This window comes from Cicer arietinum, chromosome 5 (assembly GCF_000331145.2).
Source record: "Cicer arietinum cultivar CDC Frontier isolate Library 1 chromosome 5, Cicar.CDCFrontier_v2.0, whole genome shotgun sequence".
Taxonomy (NCBI): Eukaryota; Viridiplantae; Streptophyta; class Magnoliopsida; order Fabales; family Fabaceae; genus Cicer; species Cicer arietinum.
In genome coordinates this window covers 61749627-61764864 of record NC_021164.2, presented here as the reverse complement: position 1 = coordinate 61764864, position 15238 = coordinate 61749627, and the positions used below count along the sequence as shown (strand labels likewise).

At 26.4% G+C, this 15238-nt stretch overlaps 3 protein-coding genes across 3 annotated transcripts in view; all 3 read left to right on the top strand.

The window, feature by feature from the left end:
• Window positions 1–904: 904 nt before the first annotated feature.
• On the top strand, window positions 905–4288 carry LOC101510061 (serine/threonine-protein kinase STY13). The gene is made up of 6 exons (XM_004501817.4): window positions 905–1486; window positions 1904–2036; window positions 2165–2360; window positions 3281–3405; window positions 3494–3652; window positions 3839–4288. Exons 1-6 carry the CDS (start codon window positions 1356–1358, stop codon window positions 4151–4153), a joined length of 1059 nt encoding a protein of 352 aa, XP_004501874.1. The 5' UTR covers window positions 905–1355; the 3' UTR covers window positions 4154–4288.
• A 6863-nt stretch (window positions 4289–11151) lies between these two features.
• Window positions 11152–11733, top strand: LOC101509740 (uncharacterized). Its single transcript, XM_004501816.4, has one exon. It carries the CDS (start codon window positions 11211–11213, stop codon window positions 11559–11561), a length of 351 nt encoding a protein of 116 aa, XP_004501873.1. The 5' UTR covers window positions 11152–11210; the 3' UTR covers window positions 11562–11733.
• A 3029-nt stretch (window positions 11734–14762) lies between these two features.
• The window catches only part of LOC101509415 (pachytene checkpoint protein 2 homolog), a 13407-nt gene continuing 12931 nt past the window's right edge, over window positions 14763–15238 (top strand). The window contains exons 1-2 of the mRNA XM_004501815.4: window positions 14763–15054; window positions 15140–15203. Coding sequence (XP_004501872.1) covers window positions 14940–15054; window positions 15140–15203 — 179 coding nt within the window. The 5' untranslated portion in view covers window positions 14763–14939. The remainder of the gene's footprint in view (window positions 15055–15139; window positions 15204–15238) is intronic.

The following is a 15238-nucleotide window of genomic DNA, read 5'->3' as shown; positions in this document are numbered from 1 at the left end:
TTCTTTATATAAGATTTTTTTTTTTGAATATAAGAAAAAAATTATAAATTTCGATGTGTATTTATTGCTTAAATATCTTTTAGACTCTTTTATATTTTTAGATATGCAAATGAAGTTTATTTAGTTGGTGTGAAAACCTTTAAGGTCGAGGCTAATCTAAAAATTTATTTTTGAAAACTAACATATTAAATGGGTCTCAGCAATTTTGGAATTTTCTTCTTATATATAAAACTACATAAAGTAATTACTTTCAAACCAAATAAATCATTTGACCATTTAACACATATTAAAAAAAAAATCTATATAAATAAAAGAAAAATAGTACTTTTAATAAATTATCTTTATTAAATATTTGTGTTTTTATCAAATATAATAAATGTATAATGGATGAAAAGTGATGCAAATATTATTAATTAAATAGTACAATTAAAAAAATTATATTGAAAGTTGAATGAGTCATTATTAATTAAATAAATGAACTAAAATCTTAATTATTTTAGAAACTTATACACAACTACGAAGTTCGAGTTTAAAAATTCAATAACATTAATATTTGTTATTTGAACTAAAATTAACGACAAAAAACTTTATTTTTATTTTCAATAAAATTGACGAAATCACAATAAACAAATTAAAAATTATACTTTATTTAATATTAAAATACAAAATAAACTATATATTTAAATTGAAAGTAAATTCGAGAAAATAACAATAATATCATAATTTCACTCAAAATTTGAAAAGCTCTAAAATATAGCTTTTGACTACATAGTAATTATAATTCTGTCATTAACACAGTAAATCCAGACAAACAGAAATACTATTAACACTATTTTGCCAAATTCCAAAACAACAAAACCTTTTAACCATAAATTATCACATTTAACTTTAAGCTCTTTCCATTGAGTAGTAGAAATTTCGTAAGTGGAGAGAGAGAGAGAGAGATTGGTGATTGGTTCTTTTCCATGTTCCCCTTTCCGGGGATTCTTCTCTTTTCCCCATGAATTTTCAAAATATCTTTTTGGGCTTTGGGCTTTGCTTCTCTCTCTCTTTCAACCATGTGGGTTCCATGCTTTTGTCTCTCAACTAAGAAAAATGTTAAAACATCAATCTTTTTTCAGTTTTGATCTTCGAGCCTAACCTTTTTTGAGATGTGGTTCTGACCTTCAGACCACACTTCAGAGGATGTCCACTTTACTTCTCTGTTTCATCTCACCATATCCATTTTTTCCTCTTCCATTCTCATCCACCCTTCCAATCTTTTCCTTCTAGGGTTCTTTTTTTCCTTCTAATTCTCTGATTTCACTTTCTGCCAAGCTCAACAATACTTAACTTCCTCATGTAAAGAAAAACAAATGGAATCTGGAGCTAGATTCTACTCAGTTGATGACTTCAATTTTGACCCTAAATGGCTTATTGATCCTAAGCATCTTTATGTTGGGCCCCGGATTGGAGAAGGTGCTCATGCTAAAGTCTATGAGGGAAAGTAAGTTTTTAAATTCAAACCCCATTTTTCTATTTGCTCTAAAAAATGTTATATTTTTAATCTTTACCTAATCAGCAATTGGATTGTGTTGTTTGTGGTGTGTGTTATTTGCCCCTAGATTTGTGATTTTTTATTCTTGTTTGTGTAAATTAAATAGTTTATCCCTTATTGTTGTATGTTTGATTTGTAAAGAATGATACTTTATAGCTTATGTGTTGCTTAGGCTGCATACTAGATAGTTACTTTAAAGTTTGAATTGAACTTAATTAATGTTCATTTTCTGCAACAATCACTAGTGTAAATGAATTGGGCTTCTCTGATCTAAGTAGTTATTTGTTATATTTTTTGAATAACAAATGTTATTAATTGAATTATTACTTTTTAAGTTTGTAATCTAAGTGATTCTATTGTTTTCAGATATAAAAACCAGATTGTTGCTATTAAAATTGTACATAAAGGAGAAACTACAGAAGACATTGTCAAGAGAGAAGGTCGCTTTGTGAGGGAGGTGGCTATGTTGTCTAGAGTGCAACATAAGAACTTGGTGAAGGTGAGAATTTGTGTTTGCTGTATATGTTATTGAATCAAAAATTGATTAGTCATACGACAAGAACTACTTTCATGTGTCAAGTTTGCAACAGCTGACAGATGGTATATATTGTCGCTCTTTCTCTGCAGTTTATCGGTGCCTGCATGGAGCCAGTAATGGTGATAGTCACTGAGCTGTTATCAGGAGGAACGCTGCGCAAGTATTTGCTTAACATGCGCCCCAAATGCTTGGATACACATGTTGCCATTGGTTTTGCGCTTGATATTGGACGTGCTATGGAATGCCTGCATTCTCATGGGATCATACACCGTGATCTTAAACCTGGTAATAGTCTGGTTTGTTTTCTTTCCTATATATAAAAGAAACCTTTGTAAGTCAGATCCGGTAAATGGAGGCTTTTATGCTCTGTATTTTACGTTAGTGTTGCATTCCTGTGAAATTTCATGAATGTATAATAGCAGTTTTCTTAATGACATTCCCCTTTCTATTATCTGCTTTATGGCTCCTCCTCCAATATAAATCTATGTGTCCTTTTTATTAAAAAAATGGGCCTTGCCTAATTTGTATTGTCTAATCTGTCTTTGTTTTCATTTTATATTTTAAATTGTAATGTAATTATACTTGCAGATTAATTATCCTCTCCCTATCCAAATTTGAAGTCCAAAAAATATTGACATTATTGTGGTTTAAACGTATCATCTTCAATCATGGCTGTCCCTTGTCACATGCTTACTTGTCTGCCATTTGTGGAATTAAATGTCACTCTATCAACCACATGTGCATTTCATAATCCATGTTCCTGAGTCAGATTTCTTTTTGTTTAAAACTCAGTTAGATAACTGATTTTGATTATTTTTTACAAACAGTTTTTAAGGTTGCATATGCTCACTTTTGGGTAGAATCTAAATCTTTACGGTATATTTTGAAATAAGTGTTCTCTTAGGTGATTGTTTCATCTATGATCTATATAACAGTCAAAGTAAACATGAAACAACTTTGAGGACACTTTTATTCTTGCATATTTGTGTTTATAGCTAATCTTTGGGGGGAAATTTCCTTTATGACTTCGTATAGTTTTGTGAAAACACTTCTTCATTGTCGGGCAATACAAAATGAATATTTATTACTGATCTTGCTATTAGTTGTTCTGTACTGAAGCTTCCTTTTCTTAGATGTAGAACTCACTAAATTGTATACCAACATAATGATGAATATGAAGATTATCTATTTTCCTTTTCATACAGATAACTTGCTACTGACTGAAGACCATGAAACAGTGAAGCTAGCAGATTTTGGTTTAGCAAGAGAAGAGTCTTTAACTGAGATGATGACAGCCGAAACGGGAACATACCGTTGGATGGCTCCAGAGGTATATTTATTGATGAATAGATGTACTTTTTGTGCCGCATGTTCATATTTATGAGCTTCTCAGACTGATTGTGCGGAAACAATTGCAGTTATATAGTACTGTCACATTGAGGCAAGGGGAGAAGAAGCATTATAACCATAAAGTCGATGCTTATAGCTTCGCAATCGTGTTTTGGGAGCTCTTGCACAACAAAGTTCCTTTTGAAGGCATGTCAAACCTTCAAGCAGCATATGCTGCAGCCTTTAAGGTAAAAACATCATGCCTATTTCCTACATGTTGTCATCTATGAAGCACTGACACTAGACACGACATTGACTTCGACACATAGTCATCGATAATAATGTTACTTCATGTGTTAGTGTCGTACCCTTATATACTATTATTTTTAAAGTATATCCGGGCAATATTGTTGAAGTGTATGTTTTGGTTTTAGAATGTTAGGCCGAGTGCGGACCATCTTCCTGAGGAATTGGCCGAAATTCTTACTTCATGCTGGCAAGAGGACGCAAATGCCCGACCCAACTTCACCCAGATAATCCAAATGCTCTTAAATTATCTCTACACAGTTTCACCTCCTCAACCTGCAATTCCTTCAAGAATATTCACTTCTGAGAACACTGTGTTGCCACCAGAGTCACCTGGTACAAGCTCCTTAATGGCAAAACGTGATGACACTGGCGATACACCGAGACTAAAAGAAGAAAACAAGCCTAATGGTTTCCTTTGCTGTTTCAGTCAGTGTTATTAACTCTTCAACAATTCTTCTTTAAGGTAAAAATGGGATTCAAAATTTGTAAGATAGAATTTAGTCGAAAGAGGGATCCTTTTTTACGACTCAGTAAATGATCAGATTAATAATAATACCCCTACAATTTCAGTAAAATTTAGCTCTATTTTTTATGACACATCACATACGTATGTATAGGATTGCAGTCTGGTAGAGTGGACTAAAATCAGAGAATTAATAGATAATGTGGTTGGTAAATTAAGGAACGTCGAAAGAGATTTAAAAAAGAGATTTTGAGTTTAAACTTGAGAAACGAACGTAACAATTGATAACTAATCTTTATCTAGAAATAGAAAATACTATATTTTATGTAGAGGTTGGATAAAATATATTTGTTTGATGATTGCTGATACGAAGATAAGGGGGTGTTGCAATAATTCTATTCATTCTTGGATCTGGAACGTTCCTTTGTTTCTCCTTCTATTGCTTAGATTGCCCATATTTTTTTCATCGTACCAAAAAGTTTACCATTAATTTAACTAGTGTGGAAGCGGTGCTTTGCACGAAATAACTTACGATTTTGATAAATAAATTATTGACTTAAAAAATTAATTTTTATTAATTTTATTGACATTGACATTAAATATATAAGTTGACTTAAAAATAAACAATTTATAAAAAAAAAATATAATCGTAAGTTAAATTAAAAAAAATCATTTTTTAGCTCGTCAATGTCACTGATAAAAACTATGACTTGTTCTTTAATCTTTATGCCTTATTTTTTTTAATTATCCAAATAATCTTTTTTTTTTCAAAAAAATTTATTATAAAACAATATTTTTAATTTTAAACAAATAAAAAGAATAATTATTGAAAAATTAAATAACTAAATTAGATGAAATAAGAATTTTTAAAATAATGTGCATTGACATATATAAATTAAGTAAATTAGTAAACGTAAAGATGAGTAAGTAACTTAATAATTAATTTTTATTTTTATTATTCAACATAACATGTTACTTATATGAAATACATGACATTTAAGAATTCATATAAATTTTGCTGTATCAAGTGGCAAAATATCTTTCGTACTACTCGTTATAAAATATTAAAGAAAAATAATCTTTCCATTACAAAAAAAAAATAGAATACATATAATAAAAATTATGATTATCTTTTATATCTTTTATGTTTAAATGTGCATGTTAGTCTTCATGAATCCTTTTAATTTGTACGATATTTAATAATAAATTTAGAAAATAAAATGTATAATTGTTTTTTAATTAATATTCTAGAAATTAAGTTGTTTGAATTCATAGATAAAAGTTCGTGTTCGTGTTAACTGTAACTATTAGAGAATTTTAGAACCAGAGTTAGTAGGATAAATCTTACAAATAAATGTTGGAGGATATATACATACAAATTTTTTAGACAAAATTTATAAATAAATTTACCAAATTTTAATGATTGTTCGATTGTTTTACATGCTCTAGAGTTAGACGCAACACCAAAAAAACGAAATTGTATACAACCGTTCACGAATTTTATTAGTTGTAGTTCTAACAACCAAAATCCAAGACTCTTTCTTTGGAAAAATTGAAAGAGCAAAATCTAGTTTTTTTTAGACACAAGATGAATAACGAATCTTTGGTAAAAAAAAAATTAAAAGGGAATTGTGTATAAACCATTACTTACAAAAAAAAACTATCATGTCGAGTCGCGTAATTGATTATATTTTATTTTTAATTCATTCTTCTCATTTTTTTAATTGGCCACTAAATTCTCAACGCACTTGAATCGTGGTGATGGAATAGAAGTTTTATTTGTGTCTTAAAAAAATGTGCACCATGTGGTTATTTCTAACTTTTTATTTTTTAATTGGCCACTACATTCTCAACGAAAGCATCTTATATGTTTGCTTTATTATATTGTATAGATAGTATGTAACGAATACTATCATTAAATACGGCGAAAGTACTTAAATCTTATTATATTTAAAAGAATTTATAAGAACTCTAAATTGATCAATTTTGACATGGATCTCCTACAACTCTTTAGATTTGTTGCCTTAAAAAGACACTTAAAGCAAATGTATTTTATCACGTAAGTAGTATAAAAGATTATTGTAATCACAAATGTTAATTATGAATCAAATAGTAAATAATTAAGAACAAAATTAAAAAAACGCAAACATGGAGATTAGTGGAGAGAAACATAGTTCACAATTTCACTTGTAATTTTAATTACTCCAATTTTAGTTATATTCATATTCATTTGTTTTGATTTAATTATTAATCTATTTATTAAAACTATTAATCTATTTGATTATTCGTGATTAATATTTTTTTTTTAAATTAATCACTTGTTTGGTCATGCAAAAATTTAAATTTAAGAAAAACATAAAATATATATAAATTGAATTATTGAAATACTAAAATTAAGTTTGATCAGGTAATAATTTGTAGTCTAAATTATTCTCTAAGTCTACCGATTAATTGTAGTATGATCGTTAATAATTAATTGATAATAATAAAAAAATTAGTTAAATAGTAAAATTAAAATAAATCTCGATTACAAAATCTTATAATAGAGTTCGATTAACCATTGTCATATACATCAAATCAAATCATGAATAACAGAATAATGATATATATCAAATTAAAAAATAAAAATTGATGAAAAAACGACTTTTACTCCAAAATTTAAGAATTCCTACTCTAAATCTAAATACTCCAAAGACTCTGAAGTATTTATCTTTTTCTTTGCGTGCAGTATGGCTTTTGAACTTAATGTGCGGCCCCAGTTTCTTATATTCCTCCTGCAGCTTATGTTTAGAATAATAATATAGTATATGTAATACATATGATATATAATAAGTAAAATATTACATATAATATATTACTATTTTTATTCTTTTTTATTTTTTCATCCGTTCGAAAACAAAGAGCAAATTAAGTTAAAAATTTATATAATAATATATAATTGCTATAAAAATACTTAAAAAAATATACTAAATTGAAGTTTATCAAGATTTAATAATCTCCACAATATGTCATGTATTAAGGTGTTTACCTCTAAACCAATCCAAAAATCACTACAAACCAATCTGAAAACCACAAAAATTAAATATTATTTAATTTATTTGGATATTCTTTTGTGAACTCTACTCGAATCAGATAAAATTTTATATTTATTTTTAAAATTAAACTTAATTGTATTTATAAGTTTGATATTTTTTATTTTTTTATTAGTATGAGACATTATATCAAACTATTATGTGCCACTTTGAATTATTTTTTAATTATACTTATTTGTTTAATGTGATATATTTCTATTATTATTTTATATACTTTTAAATATAATTGATCAATGTTATTCACTAATAATGCTAATTTTTATTATATTGTATACAATGGGTGAAGTAACAATGCCAATCACAAGAAAAATGGTTTGAATTGTGATTCCCTTTTTATAATTAATTTATGTATTAAAAATATTTTAACTCAAGAATTATCATAGTTTGATAAACAATAAAAGCATAATGTTCTTTGTTAGTAATATAATAATAAAAAAAAATTATGATGTCATCGGTGATAAGTGAGTGATAAATAAATGAAAATAAGAGAAAAACAATTCATACCGAGTCTAAATGTCACAACCGTGAGATTTTTATTATGTGCTTCAGAATCAAAAATGTTCTCCTTCACACCTTTTCTCTCGATCACACCTGGATCAATTACAATTTTCACCTTAACATATAAATGATTTTTACAATCACCTTTTAGCCTTGAAATGATTTTTACAAAAACAATCAATCTACATAAAAAATAAACTTGAGTTACAAATTATGTGTATGATAAAAGTGTTTGGGATATTGAAACTTCTCAACACTTGTTTGAGATAAATAAAAGGCAAACTCAGTAAATAATTACGCAAATATATAGTGAAGAGAGCTGAAGTTTGTTTGAAGAGTTTTTGAGTTCTTACTTGAACAAGTGTTGGTAGATTTATAAATTTAACTCTTGCATTCATCTTCCAATTGATCTTTAATTTATAGGTAATAATTTTTTTTTGAATATTTAGTTTAAAATGAATATAGTTGTTGGACACACGTATCAAGTGTTAGATATATTTTAAAGCAATTAAACATATGTGTTTATATTATTGTCCATAACGTTCTTGACAATCGAATAACATTATTGTTTTGGGTTTGATGGAAAACGCGGGTGAGCTATGAAATGCCAGTTTGGTATTGTTTCCTGTCAGAATTATGCATAGTTTTTCTCCAAAATATTGTAAGTACAATGTACTTGTGTATTTGCTCATAACTCATCAATTTGGAGATCAATCTTGAGGTCGTTTTTCTCATTTAGGAATTCAGCTCGAGTATTGGGCTTCACCTTTGATTTGAGCAGTCTTGATACTCTTTAAATTGTGGTTTGGATTGTGAATAATTATCTGTTTTAATTATGCTCTTAAAAGAGAATAATCATAATGTTCTTTTGTAAAACAAGAACATTATTCGTTTTTGTTTTGTATGAGTGCTGGATTTTGACAGTTGTTATGTGTCATGCTTTTCTGCTCTGTATGCGTGTTACTTTTTTGACAGATATGCAATATTGGTTTTTCTATCCTTGTTGTACTTTTTAATCATAGATTTGTAGATTGATCTTATTGTTTGTTCTGGATTATATTTTTTTGTTGATCCTCTTTGAACGAATTTGTCAAAACGATATTGTGTAGATTATTAAATTCCTATGTAATGAATATTGATGATTTGTAGTGTAGATAAATGTAATTTCATAGCCTAGGTCAATCTTAAATTATAATATATTTTTCTCTTTGTAAACGAGAACGTTCTTGGATTAAAGTTATGAAAAAAATAATGGTATTTGTTTATGTTATGAGTGATTTGCTAGATTTTGAACTTCTCACGACTGTTTTGAAGTGATTCCTTACTTTTTATCACGTGTGTAGACTACTCAGAGGTACAACTGAAGTGTCCAATCGAATCTGTCCATTTCGTACTTGATGCTTGCTCAAACATGGAGAACAATTTTGCTTGATAAATTATGAAACATAACTTTTACCTTTGTTATTTGGAGTGATTCTTTTACTGAACCAATCCTTGTATATTTCTGGTGAAATTATAGAATAGATTGTAAATAATAGAACCAATATTTTATTTAAGAATTTGATAATTCTTGTTATCTTAGAACCGTAGATAGCGTTATTCCTTTTACATAATTATGTAAAAAAAACGTTATTCGGTTTTTTGTTTAATAATCAGAACATTCTTTGTTTATCAGATTTCTGTTTTTAATAAATCAAAATGATCTTCCTTTTTCCATAATGATCTTCCTTTTTCCATAATGATCTTGTCATCAATTTTATGCACTTTGTTGAAATAAATGGATTCTTGCTTGTTCACTTATACAATGTTCCTTAAATAAAACTCAAGTGCAATTATTAGTAGATCATAATTCAAAAAAATTAATTATTTATTTCTTAAGTTTTGTTGTCATTAAAATATATATAAAAAATGATATTTGTCCATAAAATATTTAACTTTATGTTTCTAAAAATGATTTTTATGAAAATTTATTTGAAATAATATAAGTTATTTTTTATGAATTAAAATAAATAATTTTGACATTTAATAATTTAGATAATCATTATTAGATATTCTTACATGATAAAATTTATATTTTTAATTATATCTCTCCAAAATAATTTTTATGATGAACTTCTCAAAATAATTTTTCATTTTAATATTTTTTTGAAATTTTATTATCCATAAAAACTTACAACAAATAGATGAAGTATTTAAAATGATATTTTAAAATAATTTATTTAAACTAACTTTTATTTGAAACTTTATTTTTAAAATTATTTCAAAAAAAAATTATAACACAAAGAAATAATGTTATAATATTTTTTAAAAAAATCTGTATCAAACGGAATCGGTATTTGCTTCAAATATATTATCTTAATGTAATTTTATAATACTAATTAAAATAATATTTAATAAACTGTTATTTGAATCGACCAAAAATCAAATTAAATTAAACGGCATTAATTTAAATTAAATTTGACTTTTTTGAATTATCATCCAAATTTAACTTTTGAATCGAATTCACCGCAAACATCTCTACCGTGTACATTTGTTATAGTGGATCCAAACTCAAAATGCTTTTATGCTATCATGGTTAGAATTCCACATATGGCCTCATGATATTTGTCCCAATCAATACGCGTAGCATTTTTAAAGAATTTTATGAACTGACGTTTGTTGAGAATCAAGTAAGATCAATTTTCTATTATGCTCTCAAATAATTGTACTTCTCCCTTCAAAATATATTCTCAAATAGGGAAGGCCTAATTTTAAAATTCTTATGTCAATCGTCAAAAGAATTGCCCTTGTAATTTGAGTATTTTTATTGTGTATTTAGTTATAGGTGATTAAATTAATTTTAGTTAAAAGTAATTTGAATATAAAAAAATTTATATTTAGATATATTTATGTAAAACTGAATCCAACGATATATTTAAATGTAAAAATCATATTTAAATATAAAAATTATAAATTTTAATTTTAAATTAGAATCAATTATAAATAAAAAATTAATTATACTCATAACATCCATAAACGTCAAAATTAATTTTACACATTTAGTATTGATTTTGACTCCTACAAAATAAAAATAAGAGATGCACTTAATAGTGGCAAGTTTAAAATTGCTTCTCTCTACCATTGAAATCAGCTTAAGAATAAAAAATAAAAAATAAAAAATAATAATTTTGAAGTAAAAATCAATTTTGAGCAACGTGATTTAAATATCTATCGACTCTTGTTGTGATTGCAGAGAAGTTAAAAGCATTTGGTCCAGCGCATCCTCTTTTGAGGTACATGAATCGAATATAAATTAAGGAATGGAATTAGATTCAATTATAAAGAAGATAAAGAATAGCATATATCATATATATCTATCTGCATATATAAATAGACCGACGTTACCAAATAAAATATTGTGCTTGTTCCAGTAATTGTATATCTACAAAACAAGAAACCAAGAGAATGGTGAGACCCGAGGACTACTACAATCACATTTCAGGTCTCCGAAGAGAGCCAAGTGTTCTCACTGACGTCCCTCGTTACCCAAACGCTCAAATGGCCTTCAACAAGAGGCAGGTTGTTTATGAGGATGATGAGATCGAAGCTGTTCGATACAACGAAGGATCTCGTCACGGCATCCACCACCACCACCACAACAACAACCCAGAGATCCTCCGTGAGAAGGTTGAAGTGATCAGGTATGAAGAAGAACCATCTCAGGTAGGATATCGTGAAGAAGTGATATACGAAGATGTTCGAAGGAACCGACCAGGCGGTCTTGAGTTGCACAAATGGAAGACATACAGGCCATAAGCAGCTGCTATAGCTACTTTGCTAGGCAGGCTATATATCTTAACAAAACATCACTCATGTGTTTCTATTAAATAAATTCCTGCTTAGCCACCCGTTATCATGTATCCATCTTATTAATAAACCATATATATCTATATATATACCATGTGTGCGATGGCTTAATTATTGTTTATTTAATATTTTCTTTATACTACTACTACTTTATGGTAAAGAAATTAAGGCCTGCACATAAATTTGGTATGACATATTAATATATTTTCTTACTTAAAAGATATACCTTTTATATTTATGTCTTTGAATAAATAATTTAATGTATATTTTCATATACTTATCATATTAGTATTCAGAAGTATGCTTAGATTAATTGTAGGGGTTTTCTAAATAACCCTTTTTGAAAGAAAAAAAATACTAAAATATTATTTTTCAAAAATTATATACCGATTTACTTTCATTGTTTTGACTAGAGAAAAATTATCATTTGCTAAAGAACTTCATGGAGAACATCACCATTTATAAATAAAACATTGTGTGTTGCTAATAATTTGTTGTTGCTGTTATATTGGCTAAATTATATTTGCGATCCCTTAACTTAATTTCAGGTAATGTTTTAGTCTTTTATATTATTTTTTTTCCGACTTGGTTCTTTATTTTAACTTTAAGTGACAATTTGATATTTTATGTTTTAAAATATCAACAACGTTGTCATTTTTTTTTACAAAAATTCAAAAAAATCATCAAAATTTTCAAACAAAACCCATAAAATTCATTATCATCTTCAGTAAAATACAAATTTAGTCAAATTCATAACTTAAATCTTGAAATAAACTCATATTTTCATTCTTTATTTGATGTTGTTGGAGATGAAAATATGAGTGTATTTGAATATTTGAGTTATGGATTTGACAAAATTTGCATTATATTGAAGATGATTATTAATTTTATGGGTTTTGGTCGAAAATTTTGATGATTTTTTTGAATTTTTGTATAAAAAAGAATAACATTGTTGAAATTTTAAAACATAAAATATCAAATTGTCACTTAAAATTAAAATAAAAGACAAAATCGGGAAGAAAAAAAAGATAAATGACTAAAAGTTACCTGAAATTAAGTTAAGGGACTAGAGATGTAATTTAACCTTTTTATATTTTAAAAAATTTGGTTGTAGTGGCTCATTCAAAGGACAACCTTGTAGTGTGTGTCTATAAATATATATTTCTGTTTAATTTTATTAAAAAACAAAGAAAAATAATAATTAATAACTATAAAATTCATTAAAATTGATAAAAAAAAAAAATCAAACAAATATAAATTTTTTCAAATATTGTCTACAACTATTAGTAACATTTAGATAATATTTTAAAGTACGATCAATTAATCGACATAATTTATATATTTTTTTATAACATTATTTCAATTCTAATGTAGATACTATTTAAAAGACATTTTTTAAGTCTTTGAATATTTAAATTATGATAGGAGGAATTATGTAAATCAATACCCGTCATTGAGCATAGATGAGAACTCTATTTCATCATAATTCCGTATATCAAATTCAAAAATGATGATACATTAAAAATGCATCGGAACATGTGTTTTTAAATTTTTAAATACACTAAAAATTGTTTAAATATACAAATTTTATATTAAAAAAATATTGTTTTGTTTTTTATGCATAATTTTCAATTTTAGTTTTTTTTTTCTTCATGACCCATGCACTTAGAGCTTTAAAATCACCATGCTACACTTTAGTAGTTTTGCTATATTTTTTTTAAAAATATATTTTTGGTCCTTCTATTTTGTTTAAAATTAATTTTTAATTCTTTACTTCTAAAATCAGGATTTTAGTCCTCTTATTAATTAATTATTAGGATTTTTTTATCCTTTCTACTATTTTTGATGATATGACACTCTTACTAATGACATATCACTTAAATAATATTTGTGTATTGGATAAAATATTTCTAAGTCATTATTGTTATAGTTAATTTTATTTATATATTAAAATATTAAAAATAAATTTATTTTATTTTATTAATACATTAAAATCTTTAAATTTATTTATTTATTTTTAATATTTAAATGTATTACATTTTTAATACTATTTCATCTTTATTTTATTTATACTTAAAATATTAAAAGCAAATTCATTTAATTTATAAATTAAAAGTAAAACTTAAAATATTTAAAATTTATTTATTTTTTAATATTTTAATATATAAATAAAATAATAATAACATTAATTACAAAAATAATAACATAAAAATTATTTTATTCAACTCACAAATATTATCTAAAGATCGTGTCATCGATAGGAGAGTGACATGCCGTAAAAAATGACGAAAGACAACAAATCCTAATGATTAGTTAACATAGAATAAAGAAATCAATTTTTATAATAAGAGAACTAAAAGTTTATTTTAAATAAAATAAAAAGAAGGTGCATTTAATTTTTTTTTTGTTTAATTGTAGTTTTGGTTTCTCTATTTTAATTGAATCGTAAAAGTAGTCCCTCATTTTGTTTTTCCCCAGTTTTGGTCTTCCAACCAGAATTTTGGTTCAAAACTTGATGAACTTTCATTATTTTTGCATTTATTTAAGTTATATTATGCCTCAAGATCTCGTGGTGCAACAATTGTATCTGAAATCTATTATCATAAATGGTGTGGTACGGCTTAAAAAATTGAAGATTCATCAAGTTTTAGACTAAAATTATGTTTGGAGTCAAAACTGAAGAAAAATAAAATGAGAGACTACTTTTGCGATTCAGCTAAAATAGAAAGACTAAAACTGCAATTAAGTCTTTTTTTTTTGTACAAGTAGTTTTGCTATGTGTTTGACCTATTTAAATATGCACTCGACGACATATTTGTGAATATAATAAAATGATATAGTAATATATAAATTTGACAACAAATTAATGATTAATACAATTTAAATATATAACTAATTATATTAAATGAATAATTAATTTTTTATTCATTAATGAATATTAATAAATATAATAATTTATTGCAAATTTACAATTTATTCATCCGAAAATACAATTTTAAACTTCATTAATCATAATTTCATAAATTCGAATATATATATATATATATATATATATATATATATATATATATATAACATCAATTGAATTTTAATTTATGTTTATATATATATTTTAAAATTCATCATATGTTAACTACTCAAATTATCATGAAAATTTGTTGTAAAATATGCGAGTCAAAATAATTCTATAAAGCAGTTATGGAAAGTAGTAGCAGCAGCATCGGTGTTGGGTTTTTGATTTCCCGCCGAAATTAAAAGGAAACCTTGGTTCAATTTTTGTCTTCATATCCCACAAACCCAGTTTTCAACTCACACAAAAGCTACGAAATGAGCGCCCCTATGGAAACTGAGGAAAATCCCCCAACTGATCAAAACGGTGCCGTTTCCCAACACTCACCTCATCCTCCTTCTCTTTCTCCGGAGGACAAAGTTCTTGTCCCTGGTACTACTCTCTATCCTTCCTTCCTTTACTTCATACATACATTCTCATTTCTCAACTAACTTTCATTTAATTTTGCTTATTGTAGTCGAGGTTTGCTTAAAACCTTCCAGCACAGCTTCCATTAACGATGTCCGTTCAGCCGTTGAAGGGTAATCTCTTTTCCTTCTTCCCTAACTTGTACACT

Bases quoted from the DNA above. Each gene is read 5' to 3' on its own strand.
- LOC101510061 (XM_004501817.4), top strand. From the start codon at position 1,356: ATGGAATCTGGAGCTAGATTCTACTCAGTTGATGACTTCAATTTTGAC. The intron at 1,487-1,903 runs GTAAGTTTTTAA...TATTGTTTTCAG, and splicing joins GCTAAAGTCTATGAGGGAAA to ATATAAAAACCAGATTGTTG. The intron at 3,406-3,493 runs GTATATTTATTG...AAACAATTGCAG, and splicing joins ACCGTTGGATGGCTCCAGAG to TTATATAGTACTGTCACATT.
- LOC101509740 (XM_004501816.4), top strand. From the start codon at position 11,211: ATGGTGAGACCCGAGGACTACTACAATCACATTTCAGGTCTCCGAAGA.